Source organism: Schistocerca nitens, chromosome 1, assembly GCF_023898315.1.
Source record: "Schistocerca nitens isolate TAMUIC-IGC-003100 chromosome 1, iqSchNite1.1, whole genome shotgun sequence".
In the NCBI taxonomy this organism is placed as follows: Eukaryota; Metazoa; Arthropoda; class Insecta; order Orthoptera; family Acrididae; genus Schistocerca; species Schistocerca nitens.
In genome coordinates this window covers 529,877,981-529,903,253 of record NC_064614.1, presented here as the reverse complement: position 1 = coordinate 529,903,253, position 25,273 = coordinate 529,877,981, and the positions used below count along the sequence as shown (strand labels likewise).

Below are 25,273 nucleotides of genomic sequence, written 5' to 3'. Positions count from 1 at the left end.
AACAGTGAGAAACAAGACTCATCTGACAAAATGAATATCTTCCATTGCTCCTCAGTCCAGGTTTTTATGGGTTTAGCACCAAATTTTACTGTTATGGGCATTTGCATCACTGACGAGTGGTTCTGGAATTTCAGCTCACCCTGCAATTCCCTGTTTCTGGAGCTCCCTTCATGTTGTTTTGATGTTGACAGGGTTTGCAAGTGGAACATTCAGTATTGCAGTGACTTTTGCAGATGTCATCTTATTATTTTTTGTCACAATCCTCTGACCTTAGAAGCCCAATCAATTTTCTTTTTGAGATGATGAATTACAGAAATTTTAGGAAATAGAGAGTTATTCAAGTTGGACAAGAAGTTAATAAGATCATAGCGGGATGTGTAAGGATACCAAGGAGCAATGAAAAAAATCAGGAGTTAGTTTTACTACACAGGAACACAGAAAAAAGGAAATTAAAGTTTAGGTTTTATTCCAAATAAAATGACATGTAGCATGGTGGAAAGATCGAGTAGCCCTTTATCACCCCAAACACAAGTACTGAATTTTTTTCCCTCATATTATCTCTATACACTATGGACATACAATTTCAAAATTATTTTACATGCTGTTTTATTCTGATTCTTAGTATTGAAAGTACAGTTTACAGTTACTTTATTACTGTGATATAAAGTTACTGCTGAAATATTTTTAAACTGAAATATTCAAAAACCCTGTGTACTCAAAATTTCAACCCAATTAATATGCGTCTGTTACTGTATTAGTATATCTCATTTTAAAGCCCTAATTTTTCTTGATAAAAAGAGAACTTAGTCTTCCTTCAAAGTACTGTGGTTCACAAAATACTACTATTTTTAAATATTGTTTGTGAAAAAAATATAATACTGCCCAGTTTTTATTTTATAAGCCTTAAAGCAGGGCTTCACAACATACGTGCTCGCGGAGCAAGCTGTGAGCAGCAAGGCGTGAGCACTGAGCAGCGTGAGCACGCTACCCCCACTACCGGACCAGAGCGGAGGGTGGGGAGAATCACGTGGGGTACACAACAGCTGCCGCCAGTCGATGTAAATCCGCGGCCACCTGCAGGGATATCACTCACGAATTATTACTGCGACAAATGAAACAAATAAAGGAGAATGTACACGTGCCACATAATTTTATTAGCTTAGTGTATGCCTCTACCATCTGTAGATACTGAAACTAAGAATTCCACGACAATCCTATATTTTTAACACTTTCTTCAACACTACTTAAAATATCACCTCCGGTTGTAGTGTTCTTCATGGCTACTACATCGAGGAGCTCCTCCCTCACCTGAAGATCTCTATTAACACCTCTAATAAATATGGCAAGCTGCGCTGTTCCAGTGATATCAACACTTTCGTCCAGAGCTAGAGAATACGCCATAAAATCTTTACAGATATTTGCAAGCTGGCTCTGGACGTCGTCTGCCATGTCCTGCATGCGACGCATAATGGTCATGTTAGATAATGGCACAATCCGAAACTGTTCAACTTGAGATGGACACAAATGTTCCGCTGCAACTACCAAACATTCCTTTATTAAATCGCCATCAGTTAAGGGGCGCAGGGATTTGCTAAAATCAAAGCAATTTTGTAACCCACTCTGAGAGCTGCCTCAGTTGATTTTTCTTCGTCGTCCAGATCTTCTTCGGATAGCTTCCTTTTAAGTTTAATAACTTCTTGTGCACGATCTGGTCAATCACATTTTCCACGTCCGTAGTCTTTCGCGTGGTACGACATATAATGTCACTGCAAATTAAATTTCGTAAAAGAATTCAGCGTTTTGTGACGTACTAAACATTTTGCAACACCATCTTTTTCTGTAAACAGATACAATTCCCCCCAATGGGGGTTGAACTGCGAAAGCATGGTTGGGGTTACACAACGGCGACTTCACATGATTCTTAACCAGCGAAGTGACTGTTAAGAGCTGAGCGTAGTACTTTAAACGTTACACAGTCAGCGCGAATTCAATAGGCACGCTGTGGCCCTATTCAAACGTGCGCGCGCATTTCCCCTCCCTCTCCTCCCTTCCTACTCCACGACCTTGCAGCTGCTCGCGAGCACGTGCCTGAGCAGACGCGAGTACTCGCGCTCAAAACCGGCCAGTTGTTAAGCCCTGCCTTAAAGAATCCAGTATTACCATTTGGTTCCAATAAATTATTTGTTTCTAAAAATATAAATGAGTTTGGGGAACATATTAGTCAATAAAATATTTCAGGTAAGCTTTTTTCTTTTCTTAAAACAAAATAAAAAACTCTTGGCAATCTTTAGTACAAAATTTAGGTGAAATTTTCACACCTAGAACGTCATCAAAAAAAGCAGAGTCCACCATAAAAGCTGTTTACAACTTACCTATTCAATATTTAAACAAAATAACTCAATTCATCTATTTGTCTACATCTACATGGATACTCTGCAAACCACACTTAAGTGCCTGGCAGGCGGTTCAATGAACCACTTTCACAACAATTCTCTACTATTCCAATCTCAAATATCGCATGGAAAAACGAACACCTATATCCTTCCGTGCGAGCTCTGATTTCCCTTATTTTATTATGATGACCCTTTCTTGCAGTGTAGGTTGGAGTCAACAAATTATTTTCGTATTCGGAGGAGAAAGTTGGTGATTGAAATTTTGTAAGAAGATTCCACCGCAATAAAAAATGCCTTTGTTTTAATGATGTGCACCCCAAATCCCATATCACACCAGTGCCACTCTCACCCCTATTACTCATAACGTGCTTCTCTTCTTTGAACTCTCTCGACGTAGTCCATTAATCCTATCTGGTAAGTATCCCACACCGAACAGCAGTAATAAAAAAGAGGACGGACAAGTGTAACGTAGGCAGTCTCTTTGGTAGATCTGTTACTTCTTCTAAGTGTTCTGCCAATAAAACGCTGTCTTTAGTTCACCTTCCCCATAACATTTTCAATGTGTTCTTCCCAATTTAAGTTATCAGTAATTGTAGTTCTTAGGTATTTAGTTGAATTTACAGCCTTTAGATTTGACTAATTTATCGTGTAACTGAAGTTTAATCGATTCCTTTTAGCACTCATGTGAATGACTTTTCATTATTTAGCATCAATTGCCAATTTTTGCACCATTCAGTTATCTTTTATAAATCATTTTGCAATCCGTTTTCATTTTCTGATGATTTTACCAGACAATAAATGGCAGCATTATCTGCAAAAAAACTAAGACAGCTGCTCAGATTGTCTCCTAAGTCATTTATATAGATATGGAACAGCACAGGGCTTATAACACTACCTTGGGGAAAACCAGATATCACTTCTGTTTTACTCAATGACTTTCCATCAGTTACTATGAACTGTGACCTCTCTGGCAGGAAATCAAGAATCCAGTCATATAACTGAGACAATATTCCATAAGCATGCAAATGAACAACAAGCCACCTGTAAGGTAATATTTCAGCTATTGTCTGAGAATTAACAGTATTCACATACAGACTGAATTTATTAACTGCAAGTGTGGGCTAAAACCATTGATGACCTAGATAAAAAGAAAGGGGAATAAGCCTAGTTTTATCATGGAGAAGCAGCACATTTATCATTTTAAATAGGGAGACATGTAAATCATGGTGACGACTGAGTTGATAACAGGAGTATGATGTTTTGTTTTATATAAGACAGCAGACCATAAAAATAGTTTATGAGGTTACAGGACTTGGTATATCCAAATTGTTTAATGTAAATGTAATAGTGCTGGATTTGTACTATTATGCTACATGCGAGGAGGAATCCCATGTTAGCCCTTTCGTTAAGTGGTGCTGCTTTATGGTGGTAGCAGACATAAGTATGATGCAGGCCACCGCACAATACTGAGCAAGTCAAGCCAGGAAGACACAGCCCAGAGATTCTGCAAACCACTGATAACCTAGATAAACAGAAAGGAGAGTTTTACCATGAAGAAGCACAATACTTATCACTTTAAATAGTGTTAAATGTTGAAAGTGTGACTGTTAAATTTCTCCTGGCGTAACTCATGGAAAAAAAAGATCACAAGCACAGTATTCTGGCAAGTGACCACATTGCCATCATCACGTGTGCTGATGAGCTGACTGTCTAGGAGCTAGCAAGGCACTTTTATCTCCTCTCCCCCTCCCTCTGACCTGCTGCTCCACATGTAGTCCACACTCTACAGTGGGCACGTGGCCAGCATCTCCTCCCCTCTCCTTCTCCTGCCATCCTGCCAGTTTGTTGCCCCATCCACAGTTTGCACACAGGAATGCATGCTGGCAGCATCTCCACCGTTTCTCTGCCTGCCTCTGAAGTCAGTTCCTTGTGAGATATCTCCTTCCTCTTATTAATCAAACTAAGAGTGGGTTCACAGGTGTGTGGGTTCACAGGCTTTACTAAGGATGTAGCCACTATCATGATTGACCAGCAGCTCCCTTACTTGAATCTCTGTAGATTCTTTAATGACACAGTTCTAGAACTTAAATATCTGTGTGAGCACCTTAGTATGGTCCATTCCATACAATTCTGACAGACAGTGTTCCATGACTTCCACTTTTTTAGATTACAGCAGTCTGGTATGCTGTTAGTGTTCGCAGCAAAGGTCTTCAATAGTGTGCACCGTCTGACTTATGTATGTCATGCAGCACTGACAGGGGATCTGACAGACCCCAGACTTCTTAGTCCAAGGTCATCCCTGATACTTCCAACAGTGCTCCAAGTTTTAGCTGATGGTCACAAGACATTCTCACTTGGAGTTCCTGGGACATTCATCCTATCTTTCCGAATAATGCAACGAAAAGGAATAACACAATGGACGCATCCTCCTGAGGTCCCTCTTCTGTTGCCATCAGTTGTACAGTTGGTGTTAGACATAGGGCTCTCCAAATTTGTCACTCTACATAGTTGTTCTTCTGGAACACCATCCTCAGATATTCAAATTCTTTGTTGAGATTGAGCCCTATGTACCAACGTTTTGAGTACCCCTTTCCTTTGCACTGGATAGTGGCAGCTGTGTGTACATCTCTTATGATACAAGCTGTGGCCCAACATGTCATCACCTCTTCTTTTCAATAGCACATCTAGAAAGGGGAGCACTCTATCCACTTCGACTTCCATCATACAATTGATGCCTTGGTGTATGAAACTGAGACATTTGAGGAAATTAAGGTGTTGTCAAAAAAGGTATCATTGGGAAGGACAGACTGGTCTCCACTGGGCTGATTCCAAGGACTTCCTTCTCAAAATATTCTATACACACACTGTTGTAAGTCGATATTCGAGATGTTCCTAAAAAGGTTGGTTATCTGTATGTCAAATTTCTCACCAGTTCCAAGGATTGTTGTAAAAATACTCTGGTGAAAAGAGAAACAACATCGATGCTCTTGAGGTTGTTGGAACCCTTAAGCTTAAAGTTGTTAAAGTTTCCTACAGAATCTGTGGAGTAGCAAATGCAATGTGGACATTTCCTGACCTAAGAGCTCAGCATATACTTCAGGTTTTAGCAAGTGACTATGATGGAGCACCAATGTTGCTAACAATGGGGTTTAAAGGCTTTGTGAACCTTTGGGAGTCCATGAGGTCTCAGAGGAACCAATACTCTTTGTCTTCGATTCTTAACAACTTTGTTTAGTGAGACAGACTCTTTGAAAATGTCACTGTTATCCTCTCTACTCTTGTGGAGGGGTCATTATCGACTTTCCTATATGCACTGCCTTCTAGCAGGCCCTGTATCTTCTCCATGTAATCCTGATGAGATAGAACAACACACATTGCCTTTGTTGGCTGGTAGCATCACATCTGGATCTTGTCTTAGTTCCTTCAGGGCTGACAACTCCCTGCCAGAGATGTTCAGTTTCAAAATGTACTTTTTCAGCTGCATCAGGTGGACATAATACAGCTGCCTATTTCACTGTCCTCGTTAGATCTGTGATAGATGCAGATTTAGGAGTTGGTGCAAAATTGAGTCCTCTCTTAAGAGCTGAAACCATTTCCTTATCCAGTTGCTTGGCCAAGAGATTGATGATAGTCTTGCAGCAAGCATCAAAGGATTGTCTCACTGACATAAGGTCAGATTTTGATGTTTGTTGTCCAATGGCCTTCCTCTCTGAACAGTGTGCTGTGGTGTCCAGGTGATGCCGTCAGTTCACTCCCATGTCCAGGAAATGAACTGATTCGCCAGCAGCAAACTTAATTCACTCCCTCCCATACCATGGCTAGGCTGGCTTGTTTCTTGATTCTTGTGGCTACCGCTGAGTCGATATGATGCAATACCTTGGTGAAGTTCAGCACCAAGTTCTTCACAGCATCTAATAAGGAATGCAAAGGCATTCACAAACAGAATCTCTGATGGCACAGCTTGTCACATCTTTTCATGCTGTGATAAATCTCCTCCTTCTAGAGGTATGCAATTCTTCAACCACTCCTGGCATGATGAAATAGTTGAAGGGTGAATGCCCATATATCAATGTCCAAAAGGCACAATGTTTTGGCAAGCAACAACATTGCCATCAACAGGTGCGCTGATGAACTGGCTGCACAGGAGCTCCTATCCAGGCAGTTTAATTTTCGCAGTGTGTGGTCTGAATACAAATAGTGCTTGTCAGTGTTTTATGCAATGCCCAGTCAAAATGGGAAATGTTGCTTCGTTTCCCATACAAACAAATTTTAAGAGAGGAATTTGATGAGATATGGTTACATGGTTTGTCACTGGTTTTGTACTCTTAATCAACATGCTTTGCTGTCACTTTTATTCAATATCATTAAAACAAATTTCACGACTGACTAATTTGGGAGTGCACTATCAAATGTACAAACATTTCTCATTGATGCCAGGGATTGCATAAAACATTGACAAGGAGTATTAGTTTGAGTTGATTCATCTACACACTGCAAAAATTAAATTGTCAGTGCCTGCCCAAAGACTAAAAACAAATTGGTAAAAGAGTGGTGGCAAGAGAAAAATCAAGGTGAGAAGAGGCCAGTGTAGGTATATCAAACACAGTGGAAAAAATTTATAATTAATTAATAAAATATACCAGCTTACAAAACCAACAATGATTGGATATAACCAAAACTTGAATGAAAGATATATGTAAGGCAACTGAAGAAGATGTGGTCACAGAAAAAAATTGGTGCTATATGTAGTAAGCTTAAATGTAGTTTTGAGGATGTAAAAGATGCAGATCAGACGTTTCTGATACGTCCAGAACACAGGATGGTGTGGTGTCAGGAGTCCATGAAAGCAGATGGTGTAAGATATTTGAAAATCTGAATAAAATGAGAATAAAGTGCAAAAAAAGGCAATCTATAAAATAAAAAATGGTGGAGGTAAATCCGAGAGAAAATAAATAATGATAAGCTCATGTAAACAAGACAGCAAAGCAGGATTGTAACTTATGACAACTGTGCCAGAGAATCAATCACGGAAAATTTAAAATTTCAGAACAGGAATAAAGGTGAAAGGAAAATATGTGCCCATGCTGAAGTATGCAGACAGCACAGACCTTCCATTAAAACATACAATAAACATAGAAAAACTGGATACTTTGTATACAATTGAAATTAATGATAAACAAAACATAGTTGCAGACATGATAAGAGTCAACGTATTTTGCTGCTTAGGAAAGAATGAAGAAGACAACAGAAGCAGATTGGCACAGGCAAAGTAAGTTCTCTTTAAAAGTTGTCTTCTGTTATGTAATATTGACAAAAAACTGAGGAAGAAGTATCTGAAACTTTATGTCTATTGCATGCATAGGATCAAAATAAAGTCAAGAGAAAACGTCACTAGCAACAATTTAAATTAATGAGGCAGATACATTACGAATAGAAGAGGTACCAGTAAGAAGGAAGAAATTTATGGGAATCCTTGAGAAGCAACATTTTAGACAGATGATTAAGGTTTACAGGAGAAAATACAAATGACTGAGTTGCCACTTCATAAAACAATATTATATAAATTGAGTTAGGGCAGGTGGTGAATTAAGAAAAAAATTTGATAACTAGTGAGAAGATGGGGAAGATTGATCACAAATACAAGTCTTAGTGTTGACAGAGGAGAGGCAGTGCACACAAGAAGTTCTGAAAAACTCAGTGGCAGTCTGTTTTGGAAAACAAGCAAGGAATGCATTACAGGTGTAGCATACACTCTGATTGAGGAAGGATGGGGGAAGAAAATTATATGTCTTTTTTCAAATGAACCACACTGGCATTTCCCTTAAGTGATTTAGGGAAATACCAAAGGTTTAAATCTGAAGTGGTGGAACACAAAACAGAACTTGTGTAGAGAAATTTCAAATGACTGTCCATGGGAAGATAATTTGGCAAAGTATGAAAGGACCAGGAAGCTTCACAACAGCACACACTCTGCTGCAGAGTGAAAAACTCATTCTGGAAATGATTCCCTAGACCGTAGCCAAGCCATTTTTCTCCAACATTCTCTCTTCCAGTCATCTTCTCTCAATGGATTTTTCTGTCAATAACCCCTCTATCTGAGTTTGAAATCAAGTCTCAACAATACTTGGCTGTTATATAAAACAACTGATGTGAGTAGGGCACATCGATGTTTATCAATGCCCTTTAGTTATTTTTCTTAGGTTTTGTTTAGCTATAATTGTCTTTATTGCTTTCCTGAAGGTTTCAACTCAAATAATAACATAATAACAGTAGACCTGTACATGTTATAGGTTTGCCAAACTAATAAACTACTACAATTACACCCCATTCAAATCCCCCAACTGCCTCCATTTTACAGAAAACAACAAGGGTGAGACATTATGCCTGCATTTATACAGAGGTCACAGGAGGAATGGTCAATATTCAACATTCAGCAATATGACACGAAGGTTCATTTAAAACAAAAAACTATTACGAAAGTTTTCTGAGAGCGAACATATTCAATATCACTTTTGTATGTTTTCCCTGAATAACTCGAAAACTGTGGCTCCTAACAATAACATGTTGCAGCACAAAAGTAAAGTACACTGAATTTCCTACAAAAAAAGTCACATTCATATTTTTCGCTGTATCAAATTGTCTAGCTCAATTTCCTCTACACTACAATGGTGCCTTATAAACTATGACAATGAACTGAATAATGTAGAAAATAAATATAAATGTACATTAAATGTGGTTCATCTTGGAATCCATTCGGAACATGGCATATGTCCATATGTTTTTTAGTTCAAATGACCGTTCATGCCATATCCCCGAATACTGACCGTTCTTCCTGGAACACCCTGTATAACCCCAAATGCATCACTCAAAATCACACAAAGTGAGATATACAGAGACTTTTGTCCACATAATGTATTATTAATAAGTGAAACTATTAACATTTAAAAGTAAGACAGATATTCAAGGTGGCAATAGCAGAAAGAATTTGAAGTGCATGAGAAAAGGAAAGGCAGAACTGGTCAATATATCATGAGAAAAGGGAAGACAGAACTGGTCAATATGTAAGTTAACAAACAAATAATAAAATAAGGGAAGATGGAAAAATGTAATACAAACAAATATGCCTCTCTTTTCCCACCTCTTTAAATGTGTCTGATTTACTTCAGTGCAGTAGTTGTGTCATTCTCTCTCTCTCTCTCTCTCTCTCTCTTTCTCTCCCTCACACACACACACACACACACACTACTATAATTAATCTTCAGTTTCAAGAAACCCAGACAATCGGGGAAAAAGAAAAAAAAAGACTGCCACATTTGTATGAGGCAGCCAGTTTAAGCTTTCAACTAAGAATGTCACATTAAAAAATTTATATTACTACAACTGTGAACTGAGCTTGAAGAGGGCTTCAGAAAATGACCAGGACCAACAGGTTTTTTCCAGGTATCTGCCATGAAATCTATTTTGAGAAAAAATCTCACACAGCACAGATACCCAAAAAAGAATTCAGTATAATATTTAAGATATATGCATATTAGACAAACAAGTGCATTCATGTGGATGACACGAAACACATTTCTGAAGGTCACATTCCTGCAGGTTCTCCTTCACATTAGGCTTTTTAAAAATATGTTTGATGTGTGTGTGTGTGTGTGTGTGTGTGTGTGTGTGTGTGTGTGTTGGGGGCGGGGGGGGGAGGAGATGTAGTGTAGGGGAGAGGAGGGGGAGCACTGAGGAAACATACATTTAAAACTCCAACTCACTTCAAAAAAATGGAGCACTCTTTGTCATAATCAGAGGAAACAGAGTGAGAGGGTATATAATGAACATGAAAGACTAATATGTACGAAGTAGAAAGAAGCATAATATTGATTGCTTTCTGAACAACATGGTTGTGATACACAAAAGGACTTCGTGGTATTTCTTGATTAAGTGAACACAATGCATCATCAAACAGATAGGGATAATAAACAAAAAATCAAATTTTTAAGATGCCGCACCTGAGATGATGATAATGCAGAGGAAAGAAAGTATTCAGGAATTTTTATTGCCAATCAATTAACTGTGAATCATTTAACATACTTCTGTTAAGCAGAGAATTGTGTATTATTGCTCATTCTTTTGTGTCTGGAACAAAAAATTTGCATAACAAATGGAATTCTGTCCAAGTCACAGAAGAAAAATTTATTTTTATTTAATAAAGCAGTTTTTTACAATAGTCTGAACACAAGGAGGCAACACAGCTAATTCAAGGAAGAACTGTTGCCTAGAAAAATGGAATGAAATGAATGTGAATCATTTCTTTTGTACAGAAAAACAAGATTTAACATGCGGTAATGAGTCTAAATATGACAGGGAGAATAAACTGAAAAGATCAACTGTTGAAAACAAGAAGATGACTGAAGAAGCAATATTGCTTAAAAAAGCTTACAAATATAATTTACCCTTAGCCAGCTAAGACAAAGACTGTATGTAGTACATAGTATTGTGACCCTACTGAGCTATTCAGAGGTCATTGGTCTCATGAATAGAAAGGAACCATTTTTAAAGACAGGCAATAAAGAAAAATCTCGGGAGATTAAATATCTATGAAACAGGAAATACTGTATCTGAAGATTAATGGTATTTCAATTTTTTACATTACAATGGAATAAGATTAGGTCATTATGCATGTCAGTACACCAAACATGATGATTACAAAAAATCATGGCCTTCAGAGGGCTTGGAATACCAATAATTAAGCAGAGCACTAAGTGATGAGATCTTATACAGAACAGACAAACAATTTTTAAAAATGCCTTGTGTGGGTTTTAGCAGCCAGTGTGGCAGGTTAACTAAGTGAACAAAACTTATCAGTGGTTCTGTGCTAGAATCTGAAGTAACATCTGAAGTAAAATTGTGTATGTAGTTTTCTTTTTTTTTTTTTTTTTGCATTAGTTTATTATGGTTATTTATGGGAAACCACATTTAGTGCATTTTTAATAACATATTTAGAATGTAGTTGTTTCTTAGATCCAAAGAAAAGATGGATGACAAGCAAATAGTACTGAAGAATACACACAATCCCGTGCATTGCAAAGTGAAAATGGCAGTGGCACAAACAAACATTCATGCTTTGCATGCAGAAGCAATGATATAAAAAGACCATGAAGCTGATTTCAGTAAACATGTTTAAAAATTCAAACTGCAAATTAATAAAGAAGCCGACTATGAAACTGTACGCTAAAATGATGTCATACTTTTCTGTTGCATGGTTCAAATAAAAGTATTATGCAAAACATGTTCCAAAATTATTTGCGCGAACTACAAGTGGACACAAAATTGAACAATTTTGGACATGTCTCCTCACAAATGCTACTTGCAATATTTGAATACTACTGACTTTTTTCCTTCTTCAAAACTTTAAAGAAAAGCAACTTTTGTTAAGGTGCAAAAAACTAAACTTAAACAAAATATACATACACACTTTAAAAATAAAAAGTAACTGGTAATGTAAACTGTAAGAATTAAATTACAATGTACATGACATATTTGTCATACTTTCAATGAGCCACACTCAGAAAAGTAAATATAAAAACGTAAATATAAAAATAAATTGTTGACACTCCACACAACTATACTACAAAAATATTATGTTAAAGTAAATGAACTCTACCACACAATTTGAAACAAAATCGTTATGCATTCCACAAAATGAATGCAAGACTAAGACAGAAATAAGACATAAAGAAAAGGAGCTACAACAAAATTTAATTAATTCTTGGTAATGCTGTAATCAAAAGCTTACTAAATGCATTTACAGCATGACTAATAGAATTTCAAATCTTGATTCAATAGAAGATTTTAAGTCCTTGCAGGTCTTTAATTTTGTGGGATGTATGATACAAAGTACCACAAGTTCCACATTTTGCACCGTGTGAAGCCTTTTTTTTTATTTTTATTTAATTTTAAATTTCCAAGCATTAATTTGTTTCAGAACTCATGGACAAAAAACTATCTTGTCATGAGATCTCTCTTCTGGTCCTGAATAACTGAATGATTTATTTCCTTTTTCTGCTCATGCTTGATACAGCTTTATTCTGTTCAGTATACAGCATTTTATATGATTCCTTACATCTTTATGGCACACCCTTCTTGTATCTTTGCTTCTTTACATATCTTTCCATTTATTCCACTAATCTGAATACTGCCAATTATTTAGTTTTCATGCTTCAGCTAGTATACTGCCAGTGATAAAGATTTCCTACAAAATATTCCTTAAACCAAAATAAACACAAAGGTTACCATTTAGTTTATTAACATTGGATGCAATTACTATGAGATGTGCATAAGCCCACTAGTTATCAAATGACAGTATACAATACGGTACTATGAAGTCACTATAATTAGGAGAGAATTTATTGTGGGTGGTAATAATTTAATTCATATGTTTAGAATTTAATTTTAATTGTTAATGAGTAATCTTAATTTGACACTGTCCCATGCTCAGTACTGTATCCTTATTTGATGAAAACAAACAGTTCATATCTACTCTTATTCACAAATAAACACACGGTCAGAAAACAAAAAATGCAATACCCTCAAGGACTGTGTTCAGGGGCTCTTGGTGTAAACATGCATACTGAGGGGTTACTGTGTTAGTGATCCATTTGTTATGCACATCGGCAATCAGTTGGCACTCACAAGGCCTGTCTGTGCCCCCCCCCCCCTTTCTTGACTCTCTAAGCAGTAACCATGCAGGGTTTAGAGCTGAATAATGTTTTCAACATTAATTGTAGAGAGTACAACCATGGCACACCAATGAGTATGTACTCGTGCTGAACAGTTTCAGCCGTTTGAACAGCATCGTGGGCCTGCAGGAAACTGGATGAACTTGTTGACAGACTGCTGTGCATATTGGGCACAATGTACACCGGTGTGTTGCTGAATTAAACAGTGGCCTGGGAAACAATCCCACACCTGTAGATTAGGTTCTGGATCTCCACACAGTGCAGATACACATCAAGATTGATGCATTGTGCAAGCAGGGATGGCTGACGGAACATCACCCAGAGACAAAATCCAGGCACATGTTGAAACAGCTGCATTATTAGCACGATTGGAAACTGTCCACTTGCATTGGGGTTAAGATCACATGTGCCTCTGACCAGGTCAGCACTGACACCATGAAAAAACCCAGCATGGACACTCTGGTGTGATACAAGAGTTGATTGGGAGAGTGGAATGGCACTCTGTCATATTCAGTGATGAGAGTAGGTTCTGCGCCAAAGAGAGTGATGGACACACACGCACATGGCGTACCTGGTGCACTGCCTGTTCCACAGTGCATTCGTCCACGACACACAGGTCCCAACCTAGGCTTAAGGTGCGGGGCGCCATCAGTTACAACACACAGCCACATTTTGTGTTTCTGGAGGTAACGCAACCAGTGCCCACAACATTGCACAGGCTGTTATCTCCATGCTACTGCCATTTCTTTGACAGGAAGGTAATATGCTATTTTAGCAGGACAATGAACGTCCATATACAGCTGTGTGACACATAGTGCTCATGTGTTAAACAACAGCTGCCCAGCCAGTGAGCTCACCAGGCCTCTCATCAAGTGAACACATATGGGACATAATGAAGAAGGAACTTACTTGTTCTTCAGTATCTGCAAGACCACTGCCCAACTGCAACAAAAGATGCAAGATGCTTGGGACAATCTATTACAGGATGCCATTTGGCAACTTTACGATTGTCTGAATGTGAGATTGCCCCAGAGGGAGATACACAGTGTGTTGATATGACTGGGCAACCTTTGCTGTGACATTTGAGTCATTTGGTCTGAATTTATTACCATATACTGTTAGAGTGATGATCTGCCTATCACCTTACTTGTCAATAAAATGACCCTCTCCTTGAAGGTTTTGAATTTTCTTGACCCTTTCCTTGAGGATGTTACACTTTCTTTTTCTGGCAGTTTACATTCCACAGAGTGCAATGCGGATATTTTACATGTACCATGAGAATTATTTCCTACATGATGGTTTTTGGTAGTAACTGTAACTGAAGGTTATTTTCGATAACACTTTTTCCTTTTCTTCACTTCAAATTTTGAATTAAACTTTTATATTTTTACTGATGAAGATATTAGAGCATAAATAAACATTATTTGGCACAATCACTTTTGTACCTTAAACATGAGACTGTTGGTGGGGCTATAAGTGATGACAGTTACAGTCATTTATTAGATATTAATTAATGAAAATTACACCAAGTTATTTGAAGAGAACATCTGTGTTAATGAAGCAGTATTACAGTAAATGATTGTGCTAGCCATTAAAAGTGCTAGGCTATTTCTGTTTGTATCCCAATATGAATATTATACACAACAGCACTTTATGTCACTCTTAAGAGTAACTTTTATTAAACAGATGAATATGTTTCACTTTAGGAATTTAAAAACAAATTTTGAACACAACTTCAGAATAAAAGGTCATCATGCAAATGCTGTACAACTACGATACAAACAAGTGGTAAAAACTGTACACATCAAGAAAATGTAACAGAGATTTGCAGGATGTAAATAATAAAATGTTGCAAGCTATTACTGATCTATAGTATTGCTCATTAAACAATGCAATTATGAAATGGAATGTTATGGTTTGATGAGGTAACACTTACGGCACGAATACTCACGGGACATGGTCTCTTTCCGTCGGACCTGCACCCCTATTATTGCCTCCATTGGCACCTCAGTGCGGGGAATGCTAACAGCATGTGGGGGCAGATATATGGGTTCCAGGTTTCCGAATGTACATTCAGGAGGAATGCTCTTACGGCACACAGCATGAGACTGCATCAGAAGTAAGTTACATTATTACACAGGTAATGTATACCAAATGAAGAAATTACACAGAAAAAATAGAACATTATCCCATAGAAAGACTGTCTATCAACTGCTATGAATACATTGGTTTTTATTGTTATTCACAGCATCTAAACAAAGACAAGATATTTAAATGACAGGCAATTAGAATACATTGCCTGATTAGCTTTACAAACTGTGTGAATGAACAAATTATATGTGTGCAAAAATGTTTGTTGTACCTCTTGCAGTGACTAGTGTGTAAAGAATACTATGCTACTTTATTCAAGTTAGTATTTCTTCCAATTCCACTTCCTTGCCACAAGAGCTGTTCAGTAAAGGTGCTTCTGTACAAAATATGTTCAAAATTTCCCTTGAAATGTAGGACTCAAAATTATATATTTTATCCAATGATCATCCAAACCACCACAGTAGGTATTTGAATATCACGTTGCTAACAATGTAGGCTGCCAGTCATCTATAATGCCATTTCTGTAGGACAAATGGAAGTGGGACTCCTACAAATCCTACAGTCTGTCTTTCAGCTTACCACAATTCTGTTCACATGGCCATTACAGTCTGAGCTGTTTGTGGTTTTCAGACAATGGAAGAAGATGCAATTGCATACGTGCCATCAGTATAGACAGCTTTGAACCATTAGCATACACTTCCTGGGATACGCTAACATTGAGGGGTAAGTATTATGACCAAGGAGAGAAGTTGGCACTCAATCCACATTGTGTATCCTGTTACCCACACAGTCCTATGAACAATGCTCAATTACTGATAGGTTTAATACAAACTTCACTGTTTTCTTTTTTAATCTTCTTGCCCCATTCAGCTTCTCTCACATGTTGGTAGTGCACCTTTTGATATTCATGAGCCATGCCCACATTTGCTTTTAACAATTCCACTTTTTATGACAGATTTATAGACATTCTGCTGATATGACATTCTACAAATCCTAAAACTCTGCATTCAATTGAGCCATTCTTTCTTGGTACTGTAGTTTTCATGACTGTTTGTCTATTATTAACTATGTAATTATGGAGGAATGCAATTTGAAAAAAAATTAAAAGGCTATTCTTTAGTACAATCCATAAACTAATTAAAAAAGAAACAACTGAAATTAAATCATCATGGAAGAATTAATAGAGATACAAAGACTTGTGCCAACAAAAAATTAGCTTAAATCAAGTATGGATAACAGACACAATGACAAATAAACAGTGACCCTCAAAGTTCCAGAATCATATTTTCCTTCCTGAGAGAAAGATATAAAGACGAAGAGTGTGACAAGGAGCAAAGGAACAGAAGTTGGTCAAGGTAATGATAGGAACATACGGACAACACAAGTATAATTAAAGGAAGGCGTGCAGGGCACTTATAGTTCATGTTAATGCCAAGATCATCAGCTCTGAATAAAAATAGCAAGTAGAGAGAAGCATATTTTAATTTTCTAGTTAAATCAGCATTATTTTCACAGGCAAATACTCCACCTCTGTTATGAAACACTGTGATTGTGTGACTGGGTGTCTCCCATAGCTTTCAAACAGCTCTGCTTATAAACCCACCGTGATCTCATCCCATAAGTTCAATATGATTTCCAACTGTTCCTAAAAATATAAGGAATGTCCCAAAACCTATCACAGTAACCTCTCATCACAATGGCAATCCTCCACACATCCACCTTTCATCTGCCCCCAAAGTTCCACAAACCCAACTCCGCTTGACTGCCATCTAGCTTCTCTGATCAGCATCACTATCAAATTGTCCTTATTCAGGCCACTTTGAGGATTACTCCTTACCACATAGCAATTCAAATTCTGCTCCTTCCTCTAGAACCTCAGTTCCCAAATCTACTCCACCTGATCCTTCTCAACAAGCTACCCTTCTGGATATTTATCTCCACCTAACAGCTAACTCTATAAAATCTTCTGGTACTTAAAACCTTTCAACCTCTATTCTGACACTTTGCCACTTGTGCCGTTTCACAGCAGTGTTGGCACCTGTGGATGCATCTACAGTCGGAAGCAGCAGTTATACAAATATGTTGTCAACCTTGCCATTGCCAAAGACAAACAATATCCAGTACAGAAAGAGATTTTCCACATCTTCTATACCAGGGAAAGGAGCAAACCTACAGTGAAACATCCACCAATCAATACTTCCCTTATCTCTCAGTATCAGTCAAGCCTTGAAAACTCAACCAAATCCTTTGCTGAAGAGTTATTACCTACTACTGTTTCTAGTACGTGACAATTTTCTTGGTACAACCTGTTCATCAAATCGTCTATTCTCATGGCCTGAGATGACAATTATTCTAGCTAAAATTCTACCATCCCCAATAGCAGCACTCTATATAACACCCAACTTATGCAGTACCCTAACCCATGTCTCTGCCACCCTCACTTCCAAACCTGCACCCATTCGATCATTCCTTTAATGGGTGACACAACTGCACAACGTATTCCATGCAGTTGTCAACCACTTTCAATTTTGAAATGTTGTCCAGTAACATACATTTCCAATCCCTTTAAAGGAAGAGCCATATGTGAAACCAACCATGTTATTTATTAGCTGTGCTGCAATTACAGTGTAGAGTGCTATGTCAGGGTAACATTTAATCATCTTTTACCCGCTCGAATAGTTACGACAAATGCAGCTACCCAGTTGCTAAACTTGCTGCATACAACAATACAAGTGATTTCAACAGCTGCTTCAGTACATGTTCCATGCATCCTACCCCCTCTTCCCCTTCTCCACCTCCCCCCCCCCCCCTCCCTCAATTCAGCACCAGCCACCAGCTATGTTGACAACACACGTGGGAACTGTCCCACTCACATAGCTTTTATTTGTGCTGTCTCTCTGGCCCAAACCTACAATTGTACTCTTGCCTGCTATCCCAGTTTCACTTCCATGATGACACTCTTTCCTTTTTTACACTTGTCCAATCCATTTCTTCCCTGTATTCCACTTTCCCACTCATCTCATCTCTCTCTCTCTCTCTCTCGCATGCACCATCACTCTCAGTTTTGTGACTGTTACATCATTCAACCCTCATTTTGCTACTGCTGCTGACAGCGATCTAGCTCCTGCCTCCCATCACCTCGTTAACCGCTTATTTCTATGCACAAGGTTGAAGTAGAAAGGATGTAAAATGTAGACTGGCTAATGGCAAGGAAAGCATTTCTGAAGATAAATCTGTTAACACTGAATACAAATTTAAGTGTTAGGAGGTCTTTTCTGAAATTATTTGTATGGCATGTAGCCATGTGTGGAAGTAAAACAAGGACGATAAACGGTTTGGACAAGAAGAGAATAGAAGTTTTTGAAATACGGTGCTACAGAAGAATGCTGATGATTAGATGGGTAGATCATGTAACTAATCAGGAGGTACTGAATGGAATTGGAGAGAAAAGGAATCTGTGGCACAACCTAACTAGGAAAAGGGATCGTTGATAGCACACATTCTGAGACATCAAGAGGTTACCAATTTAATATTGGAGGGAAGTTGGGTAGGGGATGGGGGGATTGTAGAGGGAGAATAAGAGATGAGTACAGTTCACAAATTCAGAAGGATGTAAGTTGCAGTAGTTATGTGGAGATGAAGAGGCTTGCACAGGATTCAGTAGCATGGAGAGCTGTAACAAATCAGTCTTCAGACTGAAGACCATGACAACAACATTACTCCCTTTTCACTGATGCATTCCTTTAGTCACTTTCCCAGGCCAGCCAGAGTGGCCGAGCGGTTCTAGGCGCTACAGTCTGGAACCGCACGACTGCTACGGTCGCAGGTTCGAATCCTGCCTTGGGCATGGATGTATGTGATGTCCTTAGGTTAGTTAGGTTTAAGTAGTTCTAAGTTCTAGGGGACTGATGACCTCAGAAGTTAAGTCCCATAGTGCTCAGAGCCATTTGAACCACTTTCCCAGATCCATCAAAGAGGACATTGTTGTTGTTGTTGTCTGCAGTCCAGAGACTGGTTTGATGCAGCCCTCCATGCTACTCTATCCTGCGCAAGCTTCTTCATCTCCAACTAACTACTGCAACCTACATCCTTCTGAATGTGCTTCATGTATTCATCTCTTGGTCTCCCTCTACAATTTTTACCCTCCACGCTGCCCTCCCATACTAAATTGGTGATCCATTGATGCCTCAGAACAAGTCCTGCCAACCGATCCCTTCTTCTAGTCAAGTTTTACCACAAAGGACATAGTCTAATCAGTTGTATTATCATGGGTTTGGATGCGCTTGCACACTGATCTGTGAGTGTGCGGTCATATATGAGAGAAAGACGAAGAGATGGAGGTTACTTAAACTAAAAAAAGATTGAAAGGTTTCCTGTGTTTGTGTGTATCTATGTACCACACATGAAACAGTTACAGATGAGTAGCTACCAAACATCATTAACGTTTTGTACAAAATACGCAGACAAAATAAGTAACATCCACAAAATACAAGAAGACTCCATCTTCAGGAATTTAGGCTGTTTAATTGCCAACTACCTATTAACTTTCGGCATGTGTTTAGCAACAGTGTAGTCTATTTATGCAGTGAATAAAATTTAGAAGTTCATGTTCAAATCGACAAAAGCCTCAGTTTTAGCTATATCTAAATAAAAGGCAACAAAATATCTACAATTATAAAGATCAGTAGGCAGTTTTATATTTGAAGAAAATGTGTTCAATGTGTGACCTGTAAAGAATATGGTTAAACATGGTTTGAGGGAAAAGAGAGGGAGCAGCATATTTACACCAACTGTTGAAATGTCACTGATTGGAGATGAATTTTTATCTTAATTCAGAATATGAACCCACTTCACGGATTCAAAATTTTGTATAACTCTAAACTTGGATTTACTGAAATAGGTTCAATGTTGATGTAAATTAGCGCACGACATGCTTTGCAATACTGCTAAATCAGCTATCAATATGCTTATCAGTCCTTCACTACAAATATTAATCATACATAGCAGACATAAAATGTTTATTACTGGAGGTTTCATGTTGTGAAAATGGAGGAAACTGAGTCGAAAAAACTTTTCAAACTTCTTCAAGACATTCCTCTACTTCTGAACAAAATCAAAATAGTCACACAATTGTAAATCAAACGAAAAGAAACAATATAATTCTCTGCACTTAAGGCTCTTAACACTGAACACCCCCACCACAGTGGTACAGGACATTAGTAAAACAGCAAGTGGCATATTCACGTGGTATGTTTTTAAAACTTACTGTCATTATAATAACTTTTGTTAACAAAATGTTGTTGAGAATACAAAGTCAGAAGCTGATAATTCATGACCACCTGCGATTTGCCATTAGGTGGCACAGCTTATTCAACTGCAAACACAAACTGTAGACAAACATGGTGTCATGTCAGGCTTTCAGAAGTGATGAAAAAATACACATTGTGGATTACTGGCCACAGATACGGTAGTTCTCTGTGTGGACAAAAGTTTTAATAGTTCATGGGTTTTAAAGCCATTGTTATTCAACACCAAAGCACAGAGTGTGGCAAAGGTACACATTTGCATTGTCTTTTTAGGTAGCACTGTGAACAACCTGAATGTTGATTTGGCCACCAGAATAATTTACTTGGGGTGGTTCATCGCGAATTGGTACAGCCTTGCCTTAATCACATCTCTGAACAGACTCACCCATCCAGGAATATGAGGATCTACAGTTTAATATGGTCTTCAGACCATGATGAAACTTGGCATTTTGCACATTAAGGAACACTACCAGAGGTAAAAAAAAACTTAGGACGGACTCTGATTTGAACCCCAGACCACTGGCACTGTAGTCCAGCAGGTAGCTACTGAGTCACAATTTTATTTTCACTCTGGCTAATGATCATTAGGTTGCTAATTGACTTACATGTGCTTACCATTTCTTTTCATCATCATGCAAGCAATGAGGTGGCACAGTCGTTTAAGCACATCTTCAGTAATTAAAAATTTAATACAAATTATATCATCACTACTATTCAATCCTAGAAAGCATTTGTGTAAAAGATGCTCATGCTCAGTCATTATTGGCTGCAATCAAACTCTATTTAGCTAACTTCTCATTTTAAATAGTTTTAATGTCTATTTCTCATTCAGGTGCTAAGTGACTTTAAAATGTTTTTAAACTTTTTCACTTTATGTGTTGTCTCCTAGAATTCTTATGACAAGAATTATTATCTGCCCATTAACACATTACTTGGACTGTTGATACTCTCCTTACCATAGCATTTCAGACATAAAATTTTTTAAACTTCAGCAGTTTAGCGGTATTAATAACTTGTTTATTAGTTACTTCTTTTCAGCTTGTACTTGAGAAAAACAAATTTTGTTCTTCTGTGGTGCATTATGTTGTCTACTGATTATTCTAACAGAATAAGGCTCGATCCATTAAATTTTGGTAGGCAAAATTGATCCTAGTTCACAGTGCAATAACGTGAGATTAAAGTTTATCCAGTGCAGATTTCTGATTCAGCTTGATTAGAGTTCATTTTTTGTGCAAATCTAAGATCAAGTGCTTTTTTACAACTGGCCCTTTATGTCTTTAGTTCTTAAAGCTGAGATCTCAAGATAAGTACAGTTTTTAGGCCCATGAGATAAAAAGTCTAGATGATTAAGAACTGTCATTAAAGTGGAAAGCAGACAGACAGAATTTTATGAAAGAACTCTCTAGCCTCAAGATATCAACTACAGAAGACAAAGTAACTGAAAATGATGACAGATCATATCTCATTATCAGATGATCCCCGGAGGACTAAATAAAATAAGTAAATATGTAAAATAAAGGTAAAGCTGTCACTCACCTATTGTGAACTGATGCAATGTTGTGTTTATGAATATGTACTTTTGCTTGGAAAAGAGACAGAAATCGAAAGCCAATGAATACTCATTTCTGTTACATGTGTCTGTGTGCAACACATCAGTTTTCTACAAGTGATTGACTGCACTTCATTTATTTTATATATTGTTCTCCCCAGGATTCTATACTACTGTTAAATAAGTACATACATTTTCAATCACTCATTTTGTTGCACTACCATGTTGCGAAACTAACATTACCACTGAGATGACTGGGAGGAGTATCTAATGACAGTACGAATAATGCAAACTTTAGCCAAAGTCACTTATGTGATACTCGCTATTAACACTTCTTGAAATTACGTCTGAATACTAAGAAGTTACTTTCTACTACTGAGGTATGACAGTTAGATCCAGTAATGGAGATGTTGACTGTGAAAGGAAAGGAAGATGCTGAAATAGAGATGATGTTCATCTATGATAAATTCACATATAAGTAAGCTTGTATGGAACAAATAGATAATGCAATAAATGTGTGGCTTGTAAAGGACCCAAAATTTTACAGTAAAATGACCAATGTTGAACTGATCTTTTGTGGGAAAAAGTTGTTAGATTTTATTTCCTCTTATACCTTCTGAAAACACTTCCCTTCCATGTCTATTAATTAGTTTATCATTCTTACCCTCCTCTAGTTCACAGTCTACTTTCTACACTGACATCATGGTCACTATTTTCTCTCACTTCAGGATTACTTTTTTTGTCATAAATCTAGTTGTCTCCCACTGTCTCTCCTCAACCCAAATTGACTGTCTGTACCATTTTTTCTTCCACCTCTCCATACAGTATGTAATCTTTCTTTGCTCAAACACTAAATTATGAAAATCTTCCATGTTAAAAATCAATTTTATTTGCCCTGTCACTCCTTCAAGTTCTGGGATGGAGATTAATGCTAATATAACAATGCTAATATACTTCTGACTGCTTGTGAGCCACTCCAGCAGCCTTAACATTTCTACCTCAAAATGACCATTATTTTTCTTACTGCATTTATTACATACTATGTTTCATGCTATTAATACTTAACACAAGACAATGATAACAAGACTGAGGACACAAGCTAAAGAAATAAATAAGGATTCACCGTAAAAAGCAAGAGATACAAAAAGAAGAGATAGCAAGTGAACATTTTCTCACAGCCTGAGATTTAGTAATTATTTTTTGATGGACATGTCAGCCATCACTTTTAACTGGTATCTCTTTACAGCTATATAGAAAATAGGCTATAAAAACTAACAAAGATAAAAAGAGTTTATCATCACAAACCGTCATGCCACACCACTCGCATCGGTATCCTGACAGACATTCTGCTGACCAGCATGTCTTCTTGCATACAACACACTTCGAGTTGCTCGGCAGGTTACCCTCACGCCAGTGGTGTTCATGGTGCACCGATGACAGCTCCTTGCCAGGGAGATATGTTGCATTTTCTTTGCAGTCAGCCACTGCAAAGTCCTGGCATTCTACGTGTACAAAGTACTCGCAAACTGAAATCGAATGTTGAAATTTTATTTACTGTCAAGAATATGCTGAAACACTTATATCATAAAAGGTATTAAAGGTTTTGTGCCTGAAAAACAGTGGAATTTGAATGAAAGTGCTGGCAGGTCGACAGACACACAAACAAACACAAACATACACACAAAATTCAAGCTTTCGCAACAAACTGTTGCCTCATCAGGAAAGAGGGGAAGGAGAGGGAAAGACGAAAGGATGTGGGTTTTAAGGGAGAGGGTAAGGAGTCATTCCAATCCCGGGAGCGGAAAGACTTATCTTAGGGGGAAAAAAGACGGGTATATACTCGCACACACACACATATCCATCCACACATATACAGACACAAGCAGACATATTTAAAGACAAAGAGTTTGGGCAGAGATGTTAGTCGAGGCAGAAGTGCAGAGGCAAAGATGTTGTTGAATGACAGGTGAGGTATGAGTGGCGGCAACTTGAAATTAGCGGAGATTGAGGCCTGGTGGATAACGGGAAGAGAGGATATATTGAAGAGCAAGTTCCCATCTCCGGAGTTCGCATAGGTTGGTGTTGGTGGGAAGTATCCAGATAACCCGGACGGTGTAACACTGTGCCAAGATGTGCTGGGCGTGCACCAAGGCATGTTTAGCCACAGGGTGATCCTCATTACCAACAAACACTGTCTGCCTGTGTCCATTCATGCGAATGGACATTTTGTTGCTGGTCATTCCCACATAGAATGCATCACAGTGTAGACAGGTCAGTTGGTAAATCACGTGGGTGCTTTCACATGTGGCTCTGCCTTTGATCGTGTACACCTTCCGGGTTACAGGACTGGAGTAGGTGGTGGTGGTGGGAGGGTGCATGGGACAGGTTTTACACCGGGGGCGGTTACAAGGATAGGAGCCAGAGGGTAGGGAAGGTGGTTTGGGGATTTCATAGGGATGAACTAACAGGTTACGAAGGTTAGGTGGACGGCGTAAAGACACTCTTGATGGAGTGGGGAGGATTTCATGAAGGATGGATCTCATTTCAGGGCAGGATTTGAGGAAGTCGTATCCCTGCTGGAGAGCCACATTCAGAGTCTGGTCCAGTCCCGGAAAGTATCCTGTCACAAGTGGGGCACTTTTGTGGTTATTCTGTGGGGGATTCTGGGTTCGAGGGGATGAGGAAGTGGCTCTGGTTATTTGCTTCTGTACCAGGTCGGGAGGGTAGTTGCGAGATGCGAAAGCTGTTGTCAGGTTGTTGGCGTAATGGTTCAGGGATTCCAGACTGGAGCAGATTCGGTTGCCACGAAGACCTAGGCTGTAGGGAAGGGACCGTTTGATGTGGAATGGGTGGCAGCTGTCATAATGGAGGTACTGTTGCTTGTTGGTGGGTTTGATGTGGACGGACGTGTGAAGCTGGCCATTGGACAGGTGGAGGTCAACGTCAAGGAAAGTGGCATTGGATTTGGAGTAGGGCCAGGTGAATCTGATGGAACCAAAGGAGTTGAGGTTGGAGAGGAAATTCTGAAGTTCTTCTTCACTGTGAGTCCAGATCATGAAGATGTCATCAACAAATCTGTACCAAACTTTGGGTTGGCAGGCCTGGGTAACCAAGAAGGCTTCCTCTAAGCGACCCATGAATAGGTTGGCGTACGAGGGGGCCATCCTGGTACCCATGGCTGTTCCCTTTAATTGTTGGTATGTCTGG

The 25,273-nt window shown here is 38.4% G+C and overlaps 1 protein-coding gene across 7 annotated transcripts in view; it reads right to left on the bottom strand.

Moving 5' to 3' along the window:
- LOC126253529 (diacylglycerol kinase theta) overlaps positions 1-25,273 on the bottom strand; it is a 741,186-nt gene that overhangs the window by 290,628 nt on the left and 425,285 nt on the right. For 5 of the 7 annotated variants that reach the window (XM_049954916.1, XM_049954934.1, XM_049954960.1 and 2 more), the window contains exons 4-5: positions 23,372-23,592; positions 15,072-15,228 (exon numbers count right to left, since the gene is read on the bottom strand). In XM_049954916.1, the coding sequence (XP_049810873.1) occupies positions 15,072-15,228; positions 23,372-23,592 (378 nt within the window). Of the gene's footprint in view, positions 1-15,056; positions 15,229-23,371; positions 23,593-25,273 lie in introns of all 7 variants that reach the window. The other 2 variants (XM_049954942.1, XM_049954968.1) reach the window with 1 other exon arrangement.